Raw genomic sequence first — 22,175 nt, 5'->3', positions numbered from 1 at the left:
GAGTTTCCGCTGCGCACTTGAAGGCACCATCGCGTTCCCGCGGAGAGGAGATGCACCGAGGAGCATGATGCGAACCTGACCGAGGATCGGCGCACACACACGGCCTCTGTTGCGCTCGGTATTAGAGGGCTGATGGAGGAGCAGGAGGAGAGGACGGAGGAGAAGATGGGCCACAGGGTGGAGCAGAGGCAGCGCTTCCTTTGTGGTGTCGTGGAAGGTAAGACAGCGGCCGACTCCATCCGCGACCTGCTGGATCACGTGACGGCAGCTGGTTTTTCAGAAGCCCAGCGATTGACCCACTTTTGTGTGGGCGACGTCTTGTACAGTAGGTCAGGTGATGGAGCTGAAGCCGAGCGCTGTGATAGTAGCGGTGAAGGTGATGGAGGAGGAGGAGACGGTGGTCACAGGGCCGTGACAGGTGATGGTGCGAGCGCGACAATTAAGGCAATTAAGAGGAGGAGGATGTCGACATGTTGAGAAACTCTTAACTGATTCAACTGGGCCACCATCTCCTCATTGTGCTCGACTATCTCATCCATGTACCTCGACATTCCAAACACCTCAGAAACCTGTTATTTTGATAGGCAAAACGGCAACAGTGGAAACTCAACATACAATTACAGAAAATAAAAACTACGTTGTGGTCAGTAAATAGCACACTGCAGCCATTTCGCACACCACTACATCGTTTTATACTAGTCTTTCCATTGAAGATGTTTCCGTTGTTTCCGGCTCAGGTTGTCCACAAATACTCCGTGCCATCTCCCCCAAACAGACTCCGCACATGTCTACACCACCATGTCATCTACCCTCAACCCATTCTGTGGCGCCCACAAGGATACGATTGTTTTTATGACCAGTATGACCCACTTTCACACAGCACATTTATTCAAGGAGGCAGAGCGACCATGGAGAGCTCTAAAAATAGCAGCAGGATGAAGAGAGTGGCGGGAGATAAAGAAGGATGCTGCTGAATCACAGCGAGGAACCAGTGGAGCACTGGAGTGTCCACCATTTCTTGCAGTCATGGATCTCCTCCGGTGCTCCGTGCTCTCCATGAGAACAAAATACAAACAATGTCATACTGTAGCAAACCAAATATGGATCGTGTTGATGATGTTGTCTTTTAATGTTTAAAACCACTGTACATGTCCTGCAGGATTCTATGGCCGACCATGGTCAATGGACCAGAGGAAGGTTCTCTTTCATTGGTGAGTGTGTTGTGGTCCTATCTGTGTGTTTTCCTTCTGTATGACAGAGGTAGCTGTGGCCCCATCTGTGCAGGAAGTGAAGCAGTACAAAAAAAAACAAAAACTCCCACTAATGTGAGTGGGTCCGGCGAGGACCTGTTTCTATGGAGACAGCAGTTTTAATGTGCCAATATTATGCTGCCAAATGGTGTTCAGTCATTGACTTTCATTTCCTTATAAGTACATTTGTGTATCACCTCATAACTTGTGGTTGCGCTAGCTGGCTTCTGAAGTCCCTGTGATGCATGTGTGTGTTCCAGGATGCAGCAGTGGGGTTTAAACACATACCTGTATGGACCAAAGGATGACCTGAAACACAGACTGTTATGGAGAGAGGTCTACTCTCACGAGGAGGAAGGTATGGTGTGGCTGACTTCCTAGTCAGTGTTTCCAGGCATTGTCGTGCTGTTAGTAAGTTTAGTGAATCGTCCACAGGTGTGACACCGATGCAGAGAGAGGATAGTAAATTTGGTTGAACCCTCAAAACATTAGCTGCTATTACTTAGGCAGGGCAGTGTGGAGTGCCTTCATAGAGGCCATCATTAATAGATGTTTGAAGTTTGCTCACTGAAAACTGAGACAAAAACACAGTCATTCAGACTTATGTAGACTCTCATGAGATTCCACATCATCCTCAGCAGGTTCTTTTCATCACGTGGATGCAGAGTTTTTAATGATTTTTGAGTCAATGATAAGCCGTCGTGCTGAAAAACAAATATCCCCTCCTCTCCTCAGCTCAATTGCAGACCTTAATCGCAGAGGCAGAGTCCCGAGGTCTGAGGTTTGTCTACGCCCTCTCTCCAGGCCAGGACATTGTCTTCTCATCGTCTTGTGACATGACTCTTCTGAAGCGCAAATTGAAACAAGTACAGAGAGCTAAACCTTCACGCACTTGACTCATCTGACCCAAACTAAAGAAGTCATTCTTTTGTCAGGTGGCAGATCTGGGCTGTCAGGCGTTCGCTGTCCTGTTCGACGACATCGATCACTCCATGTGTCAGGCTGACAGTGAGGCCTTTTCTTCCTTCGCGCACGCGCAGGTCACAGTCACCAATGAGATTTACAAATACCTGGAGGAACCGCCGGTCTTCCTCTTCTGCCCTACAGGTGAGAGAGGAGCACAGCTGTCTTGTAGTGGGGTCAAATGAATATATATATATATATATATATATATATATTCTTTTTTTTTTCCAAACAAGACATCCAAGCGACACATCACAGCATGTTATTAAAGTAGTTCAATGATGTGCTACAGTGAGTCAAATGAGTGTCACCACACAGCAAGTACTGCACATGGAAGCTGCAGACAAGTGTCCTGTTGAAAGTGAACCCCCCTGCAGGGGTCGATTAAAGGAACCGCATGGAGACGCTGATGTCCTCTCAAGTTACAGTCTGCCTGGTTACATCAGTGTCTGGAAGAAGTGATCTGTTCTTCTGCTGGCTTCCTCTGTCACAGTCCCATATACCGTACTCAGGGCTGGGACTCACTATTGTGATGTCATAACCAAAACATCCATAATGAAGAAGACTAACTGTGATGGCGCTGATGGAGGGAAAATTCAAGTTGAAAAAAACCTCAGTATGGCGGCACAAGAATGTTCTTATGTGTCCGTATGCAGCAAACTGTACACTCATCACTGGAGCATTTTCGCTGTGATGTTTAAGCTTAGGTGAGAAGGTTGCGTGTGCTCAATACGGTGTTGAATGTGAACATATGATTCATCGAGAGTAGTTCCTTAAAAACACCTGTAATTAATTGGTGCCAACCATTATTGTAATTATTGTCCTTAATATTTGGCCAAATAAAGAGAAAGTTGATAAAACAAAAATAGATCCTAATGATTTAAAATGACATCTCTGAAATATGAAAACACCGGAAAACGGGAGCATTAAGACATAGTGACAAAGTGACAAAAAATGCCATTAATGACTTTAAATATACCAACAATGTTAATAATTAATTCATGTGTGCGTGTGTGTGTGCATGTCTACAGAGTACTGTGGGTCGCTGTGTACCCCCAGCGTCTCCAAGTCTCCTTACCTCCAGACAGTTGGTGAAGATCTGCATCCAAACATCACAGTCATCTGGACAGGTTTGTCTCACACTCACACAGGTTTGTTTTGCTATTTTTGTGAGGGCCGCTTATTGCCATAACCCTTTCCCCAGCCTCTCATCCTTAACATCACCATCCAATACAAATGGCTAGACATAACCAGGACTCTGAACCGAACTTCTATCCAATTATAATAAACTACTTTTCACCCTCTGAACCTTGTGAGGACAGGCCAAAATGTCCTCACAAAGCAAGATGTCCTCACAAGAAGGTTGTGAAGACTTGGTTCTCACAAGCCACACACACAAACCTCCACTCTCATCTAAGAGATGCTTCATGTCTACAGGTGATAAGGTGATCTCTCGGACGCTGTCTATGGTCGGCCTGGCTGAGGTGGAGGCCATTCTACAACGTCCCCCACTCATCTGGGACAACCTGCATGCAAATGACTACGACTCCCGCCGTCTCTTCCTGGGCCCTTTTAAAGGACGAGAGCCAGAGCTGAGGGGGCGTCTGAGAGGTCTGCTTCTCAACCCTAACTGTGAATTTGAAGCCAACTACATCCCACTGCACACACTGGGATCGTGGCTGCGATCGGGAGGAGACGGCAGCACTGGTGAGAGGAAGCATTAAGTATTTATCAGGGAAAATTGTGCTGTGAGGATGACATCACTTCCTTCGTGTTGTAGATGAGGAAGGTGCCTATTGTGATGAAGGAGCCCTCACTGCAGCTCTAAGAGATTGGATGGAAGAACTCAGCCAACCTTTACAAGCAGGTAGCACACTTCCAAACTGAAGCCCTCTGTCATTACGTCATTCATCAAAATGATCTGACACATGACACATCCTCCATGGGGTCTCAGGTCGACAGAGTTCTCGATCGGATCAGCGCTACTCAGCACCAACATATCGCACCAGAGCCCACGACAAATCGGACCACCCCTCCTGCGTTAGAGCCGCCCCTGTGGTGGATAAACTCCCTGTCTTCCCTCTCAACTCCTGCTCCCCGCCCCCGTCACCCACGAAAGATAAGGAAGAAATAGAGAAGAAGAAGTCAGTCCAGTCCACTCAGCAAACCCCTGGATTCAGACCTGGACCCCCGACGGTGGGAGGAAGAGGTCAGAAGACCCAGGGTCGAGGCCTGTGTGGTGGGAAGGGTCAACTGAGCGAGTCTCAGGTGCGGCTGCTGGTGGGATTTCATTACCTGCCGCATGAGCACGGGTCGTCGGCTCAGAAGCTGCTGCAGGATCTGACCTGGCTGAAGAGCAACTGCCACCTTGTCTGTGCCAACGGGAAGAAGAGCCAGGCTCAGAAGGTGGGAGGGGCTGGACGTTCATGGGACTTCTGTCCAGGTGAGCTTGACAGACATGCTTGTTCATCCTCAGGTGGAGGAGTGGCGGGGTCGCGCCTCCAGGTTCCTGTCTCTGTGTGACGACATTGCGCAGCTCCACTGCAGCGTGGTGGGCGGAGCCAACAGAGCAGTGCTCTATGATCTCTACCCGTATGTGTGGGATCTGAGGAACACAGCTCTCGTGGCTAAGGCCTTCATCTACTGGCTGGGTGAGATGGACGCTCGCATTATACATGACTGGCCGCTGCTACTCGACATTTACACTGAAGACTGTACTGGACTCTACTGGTACTAGCACCGAAATAACCAGTACCACTCTTTCCCATAAAAGTACAACTAGTCACAGCTAATAATGAAAGTATCGCCGTGTTGTTGTCAGTTTAGCATGATAGCATTGCTAATGAAACACAAGTGATACTGTACTTTTCCTGATGCTTCATTTTCTTCTGATGAACCCTCAGATGGTCGAGTGCTGAGTGACAGCGCCACCATGGGCTCCTGGAGGAACTGTTTTCACTGTAGGTTGACACTCCTCGGATGCTTGTTTTCCTCCTGCGTCACTGAACCAGTGAGTGTTTTTGTGCTCCAGGGTGTGGGAAGGCGACTGGGGCGGAGCTGCTGGGAGGGGACTCTGAGCCCTGGGTCTTTAAAGGCGGTGTGTCCGGAGAGGTGCAGGTGTGAGCAGCTCTTTGTGGTTTTGTTTTCATTTGCTGCTAACGGTGATGTGGTCGGGCTTGTGTGTAGATGCTTCTTCCAATAGGTGGCAACAGTGAGCTCTTCACGCACCCGCCGCCTCTCTTCCCTACCTCTCGTCTCTACAACATCAGGCCTTACCACAGCAAAGACAAGGCAGGTTGAGGCTCCTTTGGGCTGATCATTTACTTCAATTTATACTGTGACTAAGTTCAATTTCAGCATGGTATATATGTATAGCTTTTGACTGTTACTAGCTGTCAGAATAAGATAGGCATTTTGGATTTCACAGTGTATTTCATTATGATGTATGTTCAGGTCGAGTTGTACCGGATGGTGCGCCAGCTTCACCTGAGGACACAAGGGGGTCCTGAGTCCGGCACTACACACCCAGATATTATTGGCGACAGGTGTGTGTTTACCGTCCTCTAGGCCGACAACATCTGCACGTACCTAGTTGGGCTAATGCCTGAGTGTCTCTCCAGGTGTCTGGGTCCCTGTCTGGCCTTGTGTCCGGAGTACAGCTTCATTTTGGAGGACGAGTTGGGTGTGTGTGGCTGTGTTTTGGGCGTTTTGGATGTTCGCTCATTTGCCAAGAGGTGCCAGGCTACCTGGCTGCCTGCCATGAGGGACAAGTACCCATCAAGAGCCAACACACATTCCAACGTGCCGGTATGTGGATGAGGACTCGCTCCTGCACCTAGATTTAAAATAAAGGAAGTGGGACAGTAGTGTTCTTGGCTGTAGATCAAAGTTAGACCCAAGAATATAGGGTGAAAAAAGAGTATTGTTCACAAATCAGTAGACACACTCTGTTTTTAACCTTAGATTATAACTGAAAAAGTCCTCCTGGACTCATATTAGCATCTGATACCTGTGTTTATTTCTGCGGTGGTGGTGGCTTCATGGGTTATTAGATCTGGACCATAATGTGTTTCCTAGTTTTCCATGTTTGGTTTTCTCAGCTGACTTCAGGGAGAGAACATATGCTTGCAACCACCTGCAAGGTGGTGCTAATGATATACTGTAAGTTTGTTTCCATAGCACCAAAACAAATTCCAGAACTCTCAATAAGAAAACTCAGCACTGATCATAGAGTCTGCTTTTTGGCTTAAAATGAGTTATATTGGTGTTTATTTTTCTTAGTAGCCTCCACAAAGAGTAAGTAACAAACCTACAGTTATTCATATTGACATGAAACAATCCATAAGGCATATATAAAAGTAGAGTAATGTACCAAGTTATCTCAACAGATTAAAGAAAAAAACATAACGTAGCACTCTTTACACCAAAGCAAATACAATCGTATAAATATGATAAAATAACTTAACTAACAATCTACTCAGTAAATGGCAATTGCAACTAACTGTGCTGCCAAAAAAATCAACAAATAAATTCGTTGAATAATTGTACTCAATAATGGTTTAAGATGTTCTATAAGAGCTTGCTCTTGCGACAAGAAAACGCGCACCATGTTGAGCTGGCTTTTTTTAGGCTTCAGCCAATTTCACGTCAGATACATAGCGACCTCTAGTGGACTGTTAGGAGAGGCGCTTGACTAGATTACGTTACATTGTCTTTATTCCTCCCTCAGTGGAGAAGCTTTTCTCCACTGACCACAGATATTCGAGATCGACCAGAAATTTCCATAAATATATCATTTGTCAAGTTATTTATTTATGTGTTTTAAATGTGTCTTTCTTGAAGGACCTGATCCAGCTGATGGAGGAAGACCAGGGAGAGTACCCCGACTCCCTTCTTTACCACTTCCCCTCCCAGCTCAGGCTGGATGCCTTGCCGGAGCTGGTGGACATCAGTGTCAGCCGTACGCTGCTCACCGCGCTCCTCACTGCGCTCAAGGCCAACGGTGAGTTGCAGATGGACGGGTGAAGGTTATCAGGGAATTTGGCCTGTGACTTTGCTCACTTGTGTCTGCGTAGGTTCTCAGGGTGTGTTCTGTGAGGTCCAGCCCACTGACCGTCAGAGGCTGGAGTTCTTGACCAAGCTGGGTTTCCTGGAGATCCTGAGAGGAGAAGCGCGCAACAGAGAGGGCGTGGTTATGGGGAGGCTGCTGTGAAAACACAAACACACATGTACACACACTCACCCACACACTCACACACAGGGGGAGGTTGAAGAGCCAAGGTCAAATCGCACTTCAGATCTCATATCGATATGATCCAGACAGGAAAACTTACTATGAACTTAAGTGAATTTCTCAGAGTCAGTGGCGCTGTGGTGCAGCGGTTTCGGGGCCATATATCTTTTCTCACCACTTTAGTGCATATCAGAGGCCTTTCAAGTGTTTATTAAACTGCGGTTGAATTTATTATCAAATTTCCATCTCAGCATTTATGGCAATAATGTACAAGTCATAGTAGAGAAAAGAGCAATACATAAGAAAAAAAATCAATAATACCTTGTGCACTTCTGACCTTGACGCTGAGTTCTGCTTTCACCTCCAAGAGTAGTTTTGGACTGCTGTGTTTGCAGGTTAGTTGTAATGAAACTTTATGTGCATGAAGAGTTCTTTACAGAACAAAAATAGGATGAAACTGAGAAAACAGCATGACAGTTCAATGAAAAAAAGATGTTTTTTTTTTTTTGTTTTAGGCTGACTAGAGAGTGTTAACGTTAGCACTTACATACCAACAAAAAGAAATGCAATCCTGCACACTCATACATAGCGCTTGGGTCCTCACCGTTAGGTAACACATGCATGCCTGTATGTGTGCTTGTATGTGTGCGAGCGCGTGTGTATGTGTGTGTTTGTGCGCATGAAAAAGTATACACTCTAACGAAGCACAACTTCAACTAAAGTCTGTTAAACCGAGAATGTTCATTTTTATATTTCAACTGTTTATATTTTACTTACTGTTACTTATTAATATGAGAATTATGATTTATTAACTTTACTATGCTTGGTCTGATATTCAGTCGATTTTCTACTCTTTCTTAACAGCAACAATTTAGCGTGGAAATATAAAGTCACCGCAAGTGTGCCACAATGTGTACCAATAAGATGAAATAAATGCAGAAGTGGGAAATAGGAGTTACTATAATTCGTAAGCACATGGATGTGTTGACATGTATTTTTTTTCTTCAACTTAGATTTCAAGTGTTTTTCAGTCTCTGCCCAAGAAGTTAGAAAGAACAAGACAAGAAATTATTTTTACTGCGCAATGTATTTTCCCCCCCAATTTCACCAACAAACAATAGGATTGCTTGCTTCCAAACACGCATCAATTTCTTCAGTGGTAGATTCCTTCGTAGTAATTTCTATTTACAATTCAACATTTAATTCTGTTGGATCTTCCAAATGGTGGCACTCTTGTTAATCCAAAGTAGGATTAGTTTAATGGAAGTAAAAAAAAAAAAAAAAAACAGTAGTCAATTTTTCAAGCTTCTCTCTGTTGAATGACGTTTCTTAAAATTGAAACAAAAACATATGATTTGAATTACAAAATTAAATTATTCCATAACATCTGAATATGAGATCAAATGCCGATATTCTGGAAAGAAATAAGTACATTAAGTCATGTAAAATTATTTGATGTGAAAGCTCTCATCTTAATTTGAGTCACTTCGGCGCGCGGTACGTTCAGATTCAAACTCCAGAAGAAAACGGCTCACCTCGAATGTCCTCCAGGTGGCAGTGTTGAACTCCTCCAGGATTTAATGTGTTACTGTCAATCACGTGACACTAAAAATACTGCCCGTGTAAAGGACAACTTGATATGAATGAAGATTAAGTCATTTTTTTCGCATTGTTGTCATCACAATAAAACAATTTGACTCATTTATGATGAATTTTCCTTTTTTCTTCTAAATCTTCAAAAGGCAATCAAGTTTTCTGTCTTTACAAATACAATCATAAAATAATAGACCAGAGCCAGATGAGGTGGTTCTGCTTTTTTTTTTTTTTTTTTAATTGAAGCTAAGAAAATATGCCACACAGTTTGGTTCAAAGTTGTCTCCACAAAGAGACGAGCATGGAGCTAAATAATCCCAAAAAGAGGATCACATTTTCTTCCCGTCTCTGGAGAAGCCAGGTGTCACACGTGACTGCTGCCTCTCCGTGACGCTTTCCCTCCGCGCCACTGAGCTTGACAATGCAGGTTTACTTCTGGAGCGCGGACCTCGTCAGTCGGTATTCGATATGTCGATAAACTTCCACCCAGCAGCAGCATGAGTGTGGACGTCAGCGTCGAGGCCCAACTGCATGCTGGGAGTCCCACCTGACATGAGACATTTACGGAGGAGTAGATGCCAGTGTGAAATGCTTCAAGGACACCCCCCTGACATCATAGACAAACGGAAGGGCATCTCAGACTTACTTTTCCCAGCAGATTACTCAGAGCTATGTCCATGTAGGCAGACAGGAACGCTGGGGACACAGACACAGAACCAATCACTCACCGATCAGCCGGAACACCTGGTGAATATGACGCCTTTTGCTGCTCTTTTGAGAGGCTCTTGGGCATTTCTAAACTCCCCAAAAACGCATCAAGCTTTCAACAGCTACTGACCACTGCGGTCTCGCAGCTTCCCAAAAGAGCTACAGGTTTGCTGTATTTGTGTTACCGGTGGCTACAGCCAGCAGGTGAGTTCTCCAGGAGAAGGTGAAGAAAAGTCCTCCGACTGCCATGCAACCAAGAGAACCATTAAACCCAGACAAACCCGAATACAGGAAGTGAGGACGCACTGCCAGGGACAGACCTACACACACACACAGACACACACACAATTCAGTATCTAATCCATACGCACGGTGGTGTCATAATTACATATAACCTTGAAAGTAAAACCATAAATATAGACAAATATTTTTCTTTTTTTCCTGTTTTACTTGGAGATAAAAATGATCCACACTGTCGTGATAAAAGGTCAACCAGAGCAAGCGCATGCTGTGGCTGTTTCCTAGGCAACAACCATAAGGCAAGCTAATTCAATAAAACACCACACATTTCAGGAGTTATTGACATGACATCTGCAGCCAGACAGATTTCTGCCCGTCAAGTTCGGTCATTGCATAATGGTGTCTTAACAAGCGGTTTTGTACATGCAGTGCATCAACAGTTTTGTCTCAGAGATGAGACACAGTGAATGATATCAGCCTGCGGTCAGTGCTAAATCACAGATAGTCGAATCTTTTGCGGGGACAACCAGCACTGACATTTCACCCACAGTCAAAATAAGACATTCTATCTGGACCAATACTTACATCCTGCAGTCTTCATTATTATCAGCGAGATCAGAAATATACATACAGGCTGGCATCAACAGTTATCTGCTGTTCAACAGATCTAGGTCAGGGCAACTGAGAGAGGCGGTCAGCTGATCTGATCTTCGGTGAAGGCTGTGGAACACGAGGCCTTTTGCTCTCAGCTGATTCTGAATTACAGACATCCAAGAGGAACATATGACTCGTTCAACGCAACAGCCTCATTTAAGAGTAACTTTCCCTGCATGGCATCCCTGCATTTGAGACACCTCAGCACTCCCTGTATTAAAAGAAAGTTTGATGTGTCTCTTCAAAGTTTCTATTCTGTTTTTATCCTTTATCCTTGAGCTCAGCGGAGAGCAGAGGCTCCGGAGTTCAGCCCCAAACTTAAACCTGCGCATCATTTTCTTGTTCATTATCCCACCTGATCCATTACTCCGAGAACCACAGTGTTTTATTGCACACACTTCCTGTGTGTTAACCTGTTCAAAAGGCTCAATGAAATCACCTGCGGGACCTTGCTGAGCCTTTCTTCTTTGAGCAATTTGGATAACAGGGAGCACATTAAAACACTGAGGGGTGTATGTCAGCACTGATAAACTCGGAGCAGATTCACTCTTCCATCTCAAACGTCAGCTTTCACTGTGTTCTCTGAGGATTTACACCTGCTTCAGTGACTCTTTTTGAGGAATGACTCAACCATAATTACAACTTTTGAAGTGCAGGTGGCAAACAGCATGAAATGCCTGAAAATAAAAGTAGCAGACGAAAAGTGTTGTTGTAGACCTGTCAGATGTGTTATATGGTAGCTGTTATAATGAAAGAATGAATGAGATATTTGTGTATCTTGTGTGAGTGCCACACAGCTGCTGGGATTTAAAGGAAACTGACTGTGCGGTCATAACACAACACTTCTGCTGCTCGCACCCAGCTGGTCGAAGGTTGGCCCTTCCCCTCAATTTGAAGATCTAATGTTAGTGGAAAGTCAACATGGTGGATGGGAGAGGCAGAATCATAGCCCTTTATCTACTGCGGAAGGTGTGAATACACAGAACAAAGACAAAAATAAATCTTTTGTAGACAGAAACTTGAAAGATTTGGAGGTCCTGAAGCAGAAAAAATTGCTGTCTGCACCAGGGCTGGATGCTTTTATGTTCAAGGATCAAGAAGAGTTTGCGATTGTTTTCATTGTTGCTTTTTGCAGGACTGTTGTGTTGTTATCTCATGTCATGTCATTTTGACTCTTATCAGGGCAGGATCAAGGGTCTTGATTTAGGGTCCAGGCTGGCTGCTTCTAGCACCTTCCTTCTCCATATGTATAGGTGCTGACTGTTGAGCAGAACAGCCACCTGTTTGCGTCCGAATCTGAAGTCGTCTGGGGACAAGGTGGAATGTAAACTGTCATTCTGGGCATTTCTTTGCATCATGGAGGTTCTTTGTGTAGCTTCTCCAAAGTGCCTGAGTCATTTAACGATATGTTGGCTCACGAAGCAAGAGGTTGATCAAGAACAAGAATTGCTGCTCACCAACATGACAAAGATGACTATTAAATCTGAGCAGGACATGTGATGTCACATGACATTCGCAATACTTTAGTGCAGTTTTATACCCATGACATGAACCAAAAGATGTCAATGATCCCAAGTGAAAACAGTGAGTCAGAGTAGCGACCGATGGGATCTTTGTTCCTTTTCGTTTGTCAGAATTCATTGAAAGAAGGAGTTACTGCACCAGATGACTCGAGTGGTCACGACTGAGGGTGGGCACTTGAGTTGGGTCACATGACTTACCAGCCAACGTCCCCATGGCCGAGCCAAGAAGAGCGTGAGCAGCCAGCAGGGGAGAGTAGAGGAGGACAGCCGCCAGAATGATGAGAGAGGGGCCCAGGGCATCACAGGCAAAGATCTGGCCCACTCCCAGAGGAATGCCCAGCATCACCTGAAGGAGGTGGACAACAAGCGGGGGATTTCGTTGAATCGCTGGGCATTGTTCTCAGTGGGTAACTTCTCTTTGTGAATCATCCACACTGGTGCCAGTTGGTTGTTTCTATGGGAACGTGTGCGTGCGTGTGTGTGCTTGTGTGTTCGTAATTCATCCTCAGCAGACCGAAGGCATTATTTAAAAATAGCATCAACGTCACAGAGGTTCTGAGGAGAAGCAGAAGGGAGGTGCGCCCAGCTCTCACGGAGGGAGGAAAGAGGGGAGAAGACAGAGAGATGAGGGAAGGAGGTGAGATAGAGGACAGGTAAGAGAAGAAGTTTCCTGAGTGATAGCTTTGATTCAGTTTTATATTTTATTCATGGAACATTTTTTCCATCCAAATATCAGCGTATGTGAAGCAGGTAGACGATAATCTCTGTTTCTATTCGCTAAGTGTGATGAAGAATAACATCAGTTGGGTGTTTGGAAGACTGCGTCGTCACCGTAATTATCAGATTAAGAGTTCAGGCTCATTAGGCCTGCTGCAGCTCACAAGCTCCATCAGTGACTGTTGCTAGGTAACAGGTGAGTCATCCCAACTGTTCCCGTCTGTAGCTGGATGCCTCTCTGGAGAGGAAGACGGCCCCAGCTGGTCTCTGCCGACTGTTGCTTCGCTGCTATTGCGCTGAGAAATAACCGGACTTGGTGCTGAATACTTCAGATCGATAGGAAGATTGGTGTAAATCATCATCCAGTGAGTGAGGAATGGAGCATAAGTTCATCTAAAAATGTTTTGGACCAGACGAGAAAGGTTTAGAACTGACGTGGGCCATCTTTAGGTTTCAAACCTCACTCTATAAGTGACCAACATTTAAGACAAAATGGCATTGAAAAATAAAGCAGACAAGTCATGTGACTGTTGAGCAGAATGTTGTGGCGTGGCTGACTAGAAAGGACCACCAGCTACACATCTCCTTATAAAGATGTCTGAAAATGAGCAACAAACTGCGGTTTCATTGAGCAGGTTATTCATCCTTAAGAAAGAGTGGTTGATAAATTTGAAAGGATGAAGCCAGGTGAAAGTCAGATATAGGGGGAGGAGGCGATAGGAAATGTATGGAGGGCTGCCTCTCAGTCCTTCTCACCTGCACTCCCTCTACAGCCGTGGCATTGAGCTCCAACATCCAGGCGGGTGGAACATAGTGGTGTGGGAAGTAGGGGTGTTGGTGTCCGGTGCAGAGCAGGTAGAGGATGATCACAATGTTGAAAGGAAACACAGAAGCAGGCAGGTTCCATTGGGCCAGCACTGTACTCAGGCCACTGTTCACAAACACACTGCAGAGCACAAAGAGCAGCTCAGAGAGACGATGAAACCCCCAGTCAGCTGACTGAGAGCCTCACCAGGTAGCAGAAGCCAGGCAGGCGGGCAGAAGCAGCCACCAGTACCAGTCCCCCGCTGAGCTGAACACTCCCATGAGCAGAGACACCAACATGCCGTTGAAGCCATGGAGACCACCAGAGATCTCAGCACTGAGATGAGGTTGTCAAAACAAAGAAGATGGTGTGACCCTGTGATGTCACCAGGCCTCCGAGTTGATGAACACACAGTGTATGATGTCATTTACTGAGTGGCTCTTCCAGCAGTTAAAGGCTAACTCATGTCTTGCTGATGGGTTTCATCAGTAACCTCATAACAAGGTCTGGAAAAACTCATCTACTGATACACTAATCTGCAACAACCTGGACACACTGTCTCATTCAACACTGATGGAGCATTTGTTGTGGGCATCTTCTGTTACGGACCTGTCCAGTCCGATGAGGGCAGCTGTCAGCGTGGACGTCAGAACTCCCAGAGTTCCCAGCAGGCACTGCCAGGGGGATGTCCAGTACAGAGCGCTCAGAATCAGAGCTCCACTCAGCGGGTTGTTGGCCAGAATCACTCTGGTGACCCCTCGAAGGCCCCAGACCACCAGCTGCAGCGCCACAGGCCAGTCTGGAGAAGAACAAAGCCTTGACCACAGGTTTTTTGTCCAATTCAGACTAAATTCTGCGCCATATATTCGATAAAGCATTCTTTGTTTTGTTGATCGGTGGAATTATTTTTCATGTAAATCCGCTTTCTGAAATGTGTTCGCTCTGAAAGGAGCTTCCTGAAATAATAATCATTTATTTGGATGTACGGTTGTTTTACCTGAAGTCGCAGAAGCACCAGACACAGATCTTGATGTGGTTTGAATTTCTCCTGTCCACGTCCTTCATGTAACACCATCCATACTGCTCCCCCTCACTGGCCCTTCATGCTGGCAACTTGCCCATCCATCCTATATGTATAGTTTTGTAACTTCATCATGCATTTCCCTTGATGAACGTCGTACTTCAGAGAAGAGCTGCTCATTCATTACGCTCAACACAATCAGCTCACTATTTGCTTTTGGCAGAGTAAGACCATCAGCCATGGGTTTGGAGAGTGTGTGTAAATTGGGTAGCATGTTTATCTCTCAGTTAAATAAAACAATTTTGCATATTGCTCAGTATAGCAAATCTGAAATCCATGTCTCTTTCTGGTGGTGTGAGAAAGTGCAGCTGCCTCCAAGGTAAAGGGACAAAGAAACTACTGTAGTATTCCAGGACGGACGAGCCATCGTGTGTCTTGTGGATGGAAGTTGCAAACACTTGAATGTAAGTGAAAGCAGTTTCATGCAGACATCATTATCCCACCTTGTAAGTGTGAGTCCAGGTGTTCCATGTCGCCAGTCAGCAGCATGATGTTCCTCAGCAAGCTCCTGCAGACTCCATCTTTCTCATCCATGTCTTCCAGCTGGGCCTCACCCATGTTCGGAGTGTCCACTTATCCTCTCAAGTTCCAATGACTTGCTCACAATGCTGCTGCTCCACCTTCATCTCCCTCCACAGACGAGGAAAACTTTCAGGGAATGAAGTCCACCCAAGTGAAGGAGGATCAGCTCTGCCTCCTCCCTCCCTCTCTATGCACATCCCTTCCTTGTTAGTGCTTCAACTCAATCATTGTTTGACTTCCAAACCACCTGGATGCTCAATTCTAGAAACTTCTATCGCAGTCACACCACAGATCTCATTGAGAATGATTCAATCACTCACTCAAGTTTCATGACATTCGCAGTAGTAAAAAAAACGTAGTAAAACAAACACAATAAATAGATAAATCAGATGATAGTGAAAGCACTTCCATCTAGTTACTTAAAACCCATCAGTAGTTTGTCTGTACTGTATTATCAGGGTCATTGCTATGTAGCTACAACATGTTGACCTCCTTTGTACCAAGGTTGTAGTTTAAGTAGTAGTGGTTGTATTGTTGCAATAATAGTGAAATATGTAGTAGTAGTACGTGTAGTATGTAGTAATAGGTGGATGTAGAAGTAGTATGGCAGTTCTTGTAGTTGGCCGCATTACTTCACAAATATGTATTTGAACACTCTCCAACATTCTCTGGCTCACTCTTGCATAATCTTTATAGAAGGGGATTTTCAAACGTGCCTCCAGGGGCTTCTCTGAACTAATTCTCCTCTCCTTGTAAAACTCATCCAGAGCTGAGTCCCAGTTTGATATTCACAGAGTGACCTTTTAGCTGGATGTGCCCTGACCTTCAGCTGTTCAGTAACCAAGTTCCCGCCCTCAGATTGTGGTGCAGAGTGAAGGCCGGTGCGACATAAGCAGCAATAACCAGCTGCGTGTCTGGTAGCATGGTACCATGTGGCCAACAATGACCATCAGTCACAGTCATCATCATATTAGGATCAGTCTTAGTTTAGCGCACCTCTGTTTGAACCTGCCACCAGGAGGCACATGATACACTGAGAGTGCTGTGAAGGGTCCTCAAAATTATTTCAGGAAAACACTCTGAGCGCAGTGATTTTTTTCAACATCAAATAACTTGGTAAAAGCAGAAGAAACACACATGTATGAAGTTTGAATAAGCGTCGTATTAAAGGCATAGGGGCTGATTTACTGAAATGGACTGCACAAGTGAACAAAATCACCCCCTAAGGTTTGATAAAGCATTTCATGTGACGCTTGTCACAACCCCTCTCGCCATGCTTTTGTTTGTTTGGACACGTCCTAGCTCCAGTTTTGGTTCTTGTCTTCTGACAGTGTCGGGCTCAGCCGGCAGCTGCACCTCATTCCTCTGATTGGTCCCCCACTCTCTTAAGGAGCAGCTCGAGGTTCATGCAGCACTGTGGCCGGTTGAACTCTGTTTATACCAGCTGCCCTGTTTTGGCCTGCGGCTGAGTGTTTTTCTTAATGTTATTCTAATTTTATTCTCTTGTCTTTTGTTACGGTTACCACTCATGTGTTTCTGTTGGACTATTTGGATGACGTTCGGACCCTGATCATCATGTATTCTCTTGTTTTGGACTGTGGACTGGGTCCACGGTGGTTTTAGTTTGAGCTGCCGTTTTGTATTAAACCTAGCTTTTTGAAAGTTAGTCATGCTCGCCTTCCTTAGCTCTTGCTCCAGGTTCGCCTTCCCATTCTGAGTGCTGACATTACAGTCTGGCCAGCGTGGACTCTGTGGTAAATCAAGGACTGGCACATGGTTGTGTACGCCCTGGGTGCCAGGATCTCCACTTCCAAAGGAGTCATGATGGTGTTGTCTTCTCTGTCAGCCTTGGTCCAGTCAGCTTGCTCTTTGGACAGTCGTCCGCATTTGGTTTATGATCTTCAGCCGAGTTCGTATGCCCCACACTGATGCAGGGCCGCACAGCTGAAATGGCCGCCTCATTGTGGGAGGCTCTGTCACCTCTCCTCGATTGATTCCACTTAACACAGACTCAGTGCCTCGCTTCTGGGACTCCACCAGTCCAACACATCGCTCACTGAAGTCTTGGTCAAGTGCCTTAAACCTGTATTGCTCAATAGGAAATTCACCAATTTGACCAAAAGGCGATATGAGCTTTGGTCACGGGAAGCTTTGAGTTGCCCGGCTATTGCGAGTGACAACCGGCAACAAGGGAGACATAGGGAGAATGGGGTGTCGAGCATCCAGCTCTCCCCTTGCCCTGACTTTGGTGTTCCTCCTGTCAAGTCTCCAGCTCTGGAGGTCTACAACCCATGCAGCACGGTCACACCTGCCTCGCTGCCCCCGTCTCTCCAACGGGCAGCTGGGTGACATTCTTCAGAATTGTGCAGTTTGTCCTCCTCACCCCTGGACCTCACACATTCCCAGGGCTCAGGTGAGCAACACCCCACACCCAGACTGCTCTGTTAACATCTGACTAAACTCTGACTCCAGTTAGAAATTTTGTGGATAGGAATTGTTGATATTTAATATACTTCAAATGTCGGTACAAACTATGTGTACTTGTATTTGTGAACACCTGGCTGCAGTAATTTGCCGTGGGGAGACGTCACCTCAATGAAAGAAGCAACAGAGCCTTTTTCAGACCTGGTTCAAAATACCACTTCAGTCATTACATAAACATTTGCTGGATTTGTTGTGCGAGTACATCCCTATAAACAACCAATGAATCACAATCCTCGGATATAAAAATAATCCATGGGGAAAAAAACGTATAAAAACACTCTTTTTGTTTCATGATTTAATATCTACATTGTATATATCCAGGAATGGGACTGTAAAATCAAAATGAAGATGGACACGAATTTTTTTTCAATTGTATGATCAATGAAACTTACTGAAAATAAGGAAAGTCTGGTTGGAATAAATAACAGAAGTTGAAATAGAAGTGCTGTTTCCTTTCAAATCTATTAAAGGGCTATTATACACTTGAGAATGATTACTGATAGTGACAAACATTTATACCCCATTTGTACTTGCCAAGTCAAATGTTTCTTACTGGGGCTCAAGGATTCACGCTGAGATGAAGAGCTCTGAATACTAATGAAAAGAACGCAACCTTCAGTGGTCCGTCGTGTCCTGGGTGGTATTTTTGCAGAAGTTACGTAATCTGCTGATGAACAGGTCTAAATCTCCCACCAGTTATTCCATCCATCCATCCATCGTCGTCCGCTTATCCGTTGCCGGGTCGCGGGGGTAGCATCTTCAGGAGGTCACGCCAAACGCCCTTCTCCCGAGCAACATCCACCAGCTCCGACTGGGGGATCCCGAGACGCTCCCAGGCCAGCGTAGAGATATAATCTCTCCACCTGGTCCTGGGTCGACCCCTCGGTCTCCTCCCAGCTGGACGTGTCTGGAACACCTCCAAAGGGAGGCGTCCAGAGGGCCCACCAGTTATTTTTTTCTGCAAATGATCTTAGTCATGAACAGTTTCCACCAGTTTGCTCATTCATATTTCATGACGACATGGAGGTGTTCGAGACTCGCGAGTCACATCAGCTGAGTCAAGAGCGCGGACCACTGACAGGAGAAGAATTATGCAGTAAAAAGTGGATGATGATGGAAGCACGTGAACATTTTCATTCTCAGGAATTCTACTTCAGATGAGTTAAAAATCACATCCTTCCCATGAGCTTCCTATGTTCTCTGATCCAAATATATCTTCTCCTGCTTGTGTGTCAGCATTTTGATTTCAGGATGTGGAAGCAGCAGAATTTATTGAAAGCTCAACAGTCAGGGATGTGAACCTTTGTTTTGCTGAAATTGTCTGCCAGATGACGAAAGTGAATCTCGGCCAGCAGAGTGTGAGTGTCTACAATATAGAAACATTGGGGTTGTCGCTGAAAGTCGCTGCCCCTAACTGACACCTTGTATTTTGACTGTCACGCTGCTGAGTCACATCAGCCCCTTGAACCACGGACGAGGTTGAACATTTGGATGGTTCATTCGTCTATAAATGAAATCACAACTTTACGCCACTGTATTTTTGTCTTTTTTTTCTGGCAAACTTTAAAAAAACTTCCAAAAATTCCCAACATGTAGAGAACACAACGGTACATCAAAAGACTAATAGAGTAATAGATTTTCTGTCATAACCTCTGTATTGCTCACCTGAAGTCTGTCCCAGTAAGAATGAATGAAAGGAAAAACAAACACTAGAGCATGGATCTATAAAAGTATCTTGCTAGCGAGGTGTGAACATCTAAAGTCACAAACAAATGAGTCCATTTCGTTTTTCTTTTGAAGCAGCTGACTTGCTTCTAACAACACAACAGCTGCTGATGAAAAAAAAAAGGTAGCAGCTCCGGAGAGTTTAATCTGGGCTCGACCTTTAAACTTAATCTGACGCCATTAAACCAGTGACATTGTTGTGCAGAGACGGACGATAAGAGCAATTAGCCGTCTGCACTGCGGGACAAGAGATCGTTACAGTGGCTCAACATTAATGAGCCGTGTGTGTGTGTGTGTGTGTGTGTGTGTGTGTGTGTGTGTGTGTGTGTGTGTGTGTGTGTGTGTGTGTGTGTGTGTGTGTGTGTGTGTGTGTGTGTTTGGAATCATTGATGCTTTAAAACATGAATGTCTGAAAAACACCTATTCCACAGCAGAAATGCTAAATTTTAATGATGAAAAATAACATGTCTGGATGGGACTTGACCCCAACATCTCTGCTAGAATACACAGCGCTCCTAACTAGTCCGTCCATCCACGTTCTTTGGTGAATGTGGGGTCAGGTCCCGGGGCAGCAGTCGAGGTGAGGGGAACTCTCTCCGCATCAGAAGCTTCCTCCACTTCTTCTGGGGAATACCAATGAGCGGTTGTTATTATTGATAATGTGCATTCATCTCCATTTTATACGTCTCATTTGCACCTTCATTTATGACAAGCCACACTTCTTGTGACCTTGCCTCCGTCTGCACTGTGAAGCTGGAAGCAGCCGAAAGGATTAGTGGTCTCACGCAGACTTTCGCTCGCGACCATTAACATCAATTAGCAACCACGTCCATCCTGGTTGCTGTTTCCTTCTGAAGTGCTAAAAGTTGAAGACAATAACTGTCTCCGCTGTTTCTCTTGACTTTCAGTTGGACACATCTTTCTTTATTTATTTCCCCTGCATTTTTAAATGGCTGTTCCCATGAGCCCGGCAGCTCCATCAATAGCTCTGACTCAACCGCCAGCCCTCGCCACATCCGACATGACTCCATGTGAATGATGCTTGCCACTTGCAGAATGCTAAACAGGGTTTGGTGCTGCACTCTCCCCTCTACCCGACAGCGACACTCCTCAGAGCAGAGCAAGTGTGGCTCTCCATTCTCTCCTCGATTTCAGGCAGATAAATGACATGCTTTGACTTGTCTGATGAAGGTGGAACTGAAATAAACTACTGCTGCTGGAACTAGAGCTAGAACTCTAATACGACTTGGTGGGGTCCAATTCTTGACAAAACACATCCTTGTGAGGACCCTTGTGGGGACCATTTGGCTGGACCCCACAAATCCAAGCATCAGTTTGATAAAAACATCAGAATAATAGTGTCATTATTACTAGGTTGACATTTGGTTCAGAGTCCTGGTTATTGTTAGCCGCGTGTTTCGGGTGAGAGGCTGGGGATAGGGTTGTGTCAAGGTATGTCAGTGACGGTACTCACTAAGACAGGAAGACAAACGTGTGTGGGGGGGGGTGTGTTCAGCCAACCCTTTTGACCAAGGTTTATTTCACTATTTTTGTGAGGACCTCTCATTACCATAACCCTTTCCCCGGCCTCTCACCTTAAACCTAACCATCCAAAACACATGGCTAACCTGAACCAGGACCTAAACCAAACATAAACGATCCAGTTATTTTGAAGTCTCATCCTCAAATTGAGGCTTAACCTCGGAGGTACCAGGAAAAGGTCTCCACACGGAGGTGTGTTTCCACAAACGGTCCCCACTGGTATGGCTATACAAGTTCATACACACGCACATCCTTACTTTCACAAATGCAATCTGACCTGTTTGCTTACAGGTCCTGGATCAGGTCATGTGACCATCTCTGCTGGTAAGATAGTTTGCTGTCATTTGTCAGTTGCTGAGAAAGACCACGAAGGTAGAGTGGAACTGCCCCATGACGGGTGTGACATCTCAGCTGTCTTTTCTCAACCTGCTCAAATTAGAAGAAGGCTCACTCTCCCAACAATCTCTAGAAACACTGGCCCTGCTCCATAAAATGACCAGTTATGTCTTTGTCATCCTGGATTCTGCTGCCACTCCCCCTCTGTTGCCATGACAGCAAATGTCAAGGCAACCGATCACCTCTCCCTCTCTCTCCCACATACACACACCAGACATCTTAGTCTTGATGGTGTTGCCGTGGCAACAGATGTGAAGTCCATATGGGATCTGTATTTTGGCAGGATGTTTTTGTTTGGTAGCTGACAGATAAGATTTATGAATCCAGTTTAACTGGTGTTTGCTTTTTGTGTGCTTGGATGACTCAGTTCTGTTGTGAACTTTTTATGGTGTGTCTGCAACTCTCTGTAAAAGTGAATATAGCAGTCCTCAGTTTACTGCCCGTGCTGCTTATCAATAATTAATACAGTCCCAAAATACAACTTCACAGCACGTCCCTTCGGTCTGTGGTTTGGTGGAGAGGGAGCATTGAGCTGAGTCAGCCATTTGGGCAGCACTTTACTTGATGAGATCATTGCAAAAGCACCTAGCAGAGATGACATCACCAGCAGCAGAGGAAGAAATTCCGATGTCATCGGTTGTCATCTTAGTTTGGTGTGCAGGCTGACAGGCGCACGGTCACACTCGCACACACATGAACGCACACTACGTCAAATAAAGCAAAGGACACTTAGCTTGCA

At 45.4% G+C, this 22,175-nt stretch overlaps 2 protein-coding genes across 3 annotated transcripts; one reads left to right on the top strand and one right to left on the bottom strand.

The window, feature by feature from the left end:
* Nucleotides 1-22: 22 nt before the first annotated feature.
* On the top strand, nucleotides 23-9,160 carry si:dkey-183c6.8 (protein O-GlcNAcase). The gene is made up of 17 exons (XM_053861071.1): nucleotides 23-217; nucleotides 1,160-1,211; nucleotides 1,511-1,608; nucleotides 1,986-2,116; nucleotides 2,186-2,357; nucleotides 3,245-3,343; nucleotides 3,651-3,920; nucleotides 3,994-4,080; nucleotides 4,168-4,619; nucleotides 4,690-4,864; nucleotides 5,117-5,173; nucleotides 5,245-5,330; nucleotides 5,400-5,504; nucleotides 5,667-5,758; nucleotides 5,834-6,020; nucleotides 7,056-7,215; nucleotides 7,289-9,160. Exons 1-17 carry the CDS (start codon nucleotides 133-135, stop codon nucleotides 7,423-7,425), a joined length of 2,445 nt encoding a protein of 814 aa, XP_053717046.1. The 5' UTR covers nucleotides 23-132; the 3' UTR covers nucleotides 7,426-9,160.
* A 144-nt stretch (nucleotides 9,161-9,304) lies between these two features.
* On the bottom strand, nucleotides 9,305-15,416 carry si:dkey-183c6.7 (urea transporter 1). 2 transcript variants are annotated; one of them, XM_053860337.1, is made up of 8 exons: nucleotides 15,211-15,416; nucleotides 14,296-14,485; nucleotides 13,894-14,022; nucleotides 13,638-13,827; nucleotides 12,363-12,510; nucleotides 9,933-10,067; nucleotides 9,686-9,735; nucleotides 9,305-9,586 (listed from the first exon to the last, which is right to left on the bottom strand). In XM_053860337.1, exons 1-8 carry the CDS (start codon nucleotides 15,323-15,325, stop codon nucleotides 9,404-9,406), a joined length of 1,140 nt encoding a protein of 379 aa, XP_053716312.1. In that variant the 5' UTR covers nucleotides 15,326-15,416; the 3' UTR covers nucleotides 9,305-9,403. The 2 variants fall into 2 exon arrangements, with proteins under 2 accessions (XP_053716312.1, XP_053716313.1); XM_053860338.1 differs by lacking the exon at nucleotides 9,933-10,067.
* Between the last annotated feature and the right edge of the window lie 6,759 nt (nucleotides 15,417-22,175).

The sequence above is a fragment of the Synchiropus splendidus genome, chromosome 3 (genome assembly GCF_027744825.2).
Source record: "Synchiropus splendidus isolate RoL2022-P1 chromosome 3, RoL_Sspl_1.0, whole genome shotgun sequence".
Lineage (NCBI taxonomy): Eukaryota > Metazoa > Chordata > Actinopteri > Syngnathiformes > Callionymidae > Synchiropus > Synchiropus splendidus.
This window is presented reverse-complemented; position numbering and strand designations above follow the sequence as displayed.

Bases quoted from the DNA above. Each gene is read 5' to 3' on its own strand.
- si:dkey-183c6.7 (XM_053860337.1), bottom strand. From the start codon at position 15,325: ATGGGTGAGGCCCAGCTGGAAGACATGGATGAGAAAGATGGAGTCTGC. The intron at 14,023-14,295 runs GTCCGTAACAGA...ACCTCATCTCAG, and splicing joins GCCCTCATCGGACTGGACAG to TGCTGAGATCTCTGGTGGTC. The intron at 13,828-13,893 runs GTGAGGCTCTCA...TGTGCTCTGCAG, and splicing joins TGCCTGGCTTCTGCTACCTG to TGTGTTTGTGAACAGTGGCC.
- si:dkey-183c6.8 (XM_053861071.1), top strand. From the start codon at position 133: ATGGAGGAGCAGGAGGAGAGGACGGAGGAGAAGATGGGCCACAGGGTG. The intron at 218-1,159 runs GTAAGACAGCGG...CATGTCCTGCAG, and splicing joins CCTTTGTGGTGTCGTGGAAG to GATTCTATGGCCGACCATGG. The intron at 5,759-5,833 runs GTGTGTGTTTAC...GTGTCTCTCCAG, and splicing joins CCAGATATTATTGGCGACAG to GTGTCTGGGTCCCTGTCTGG.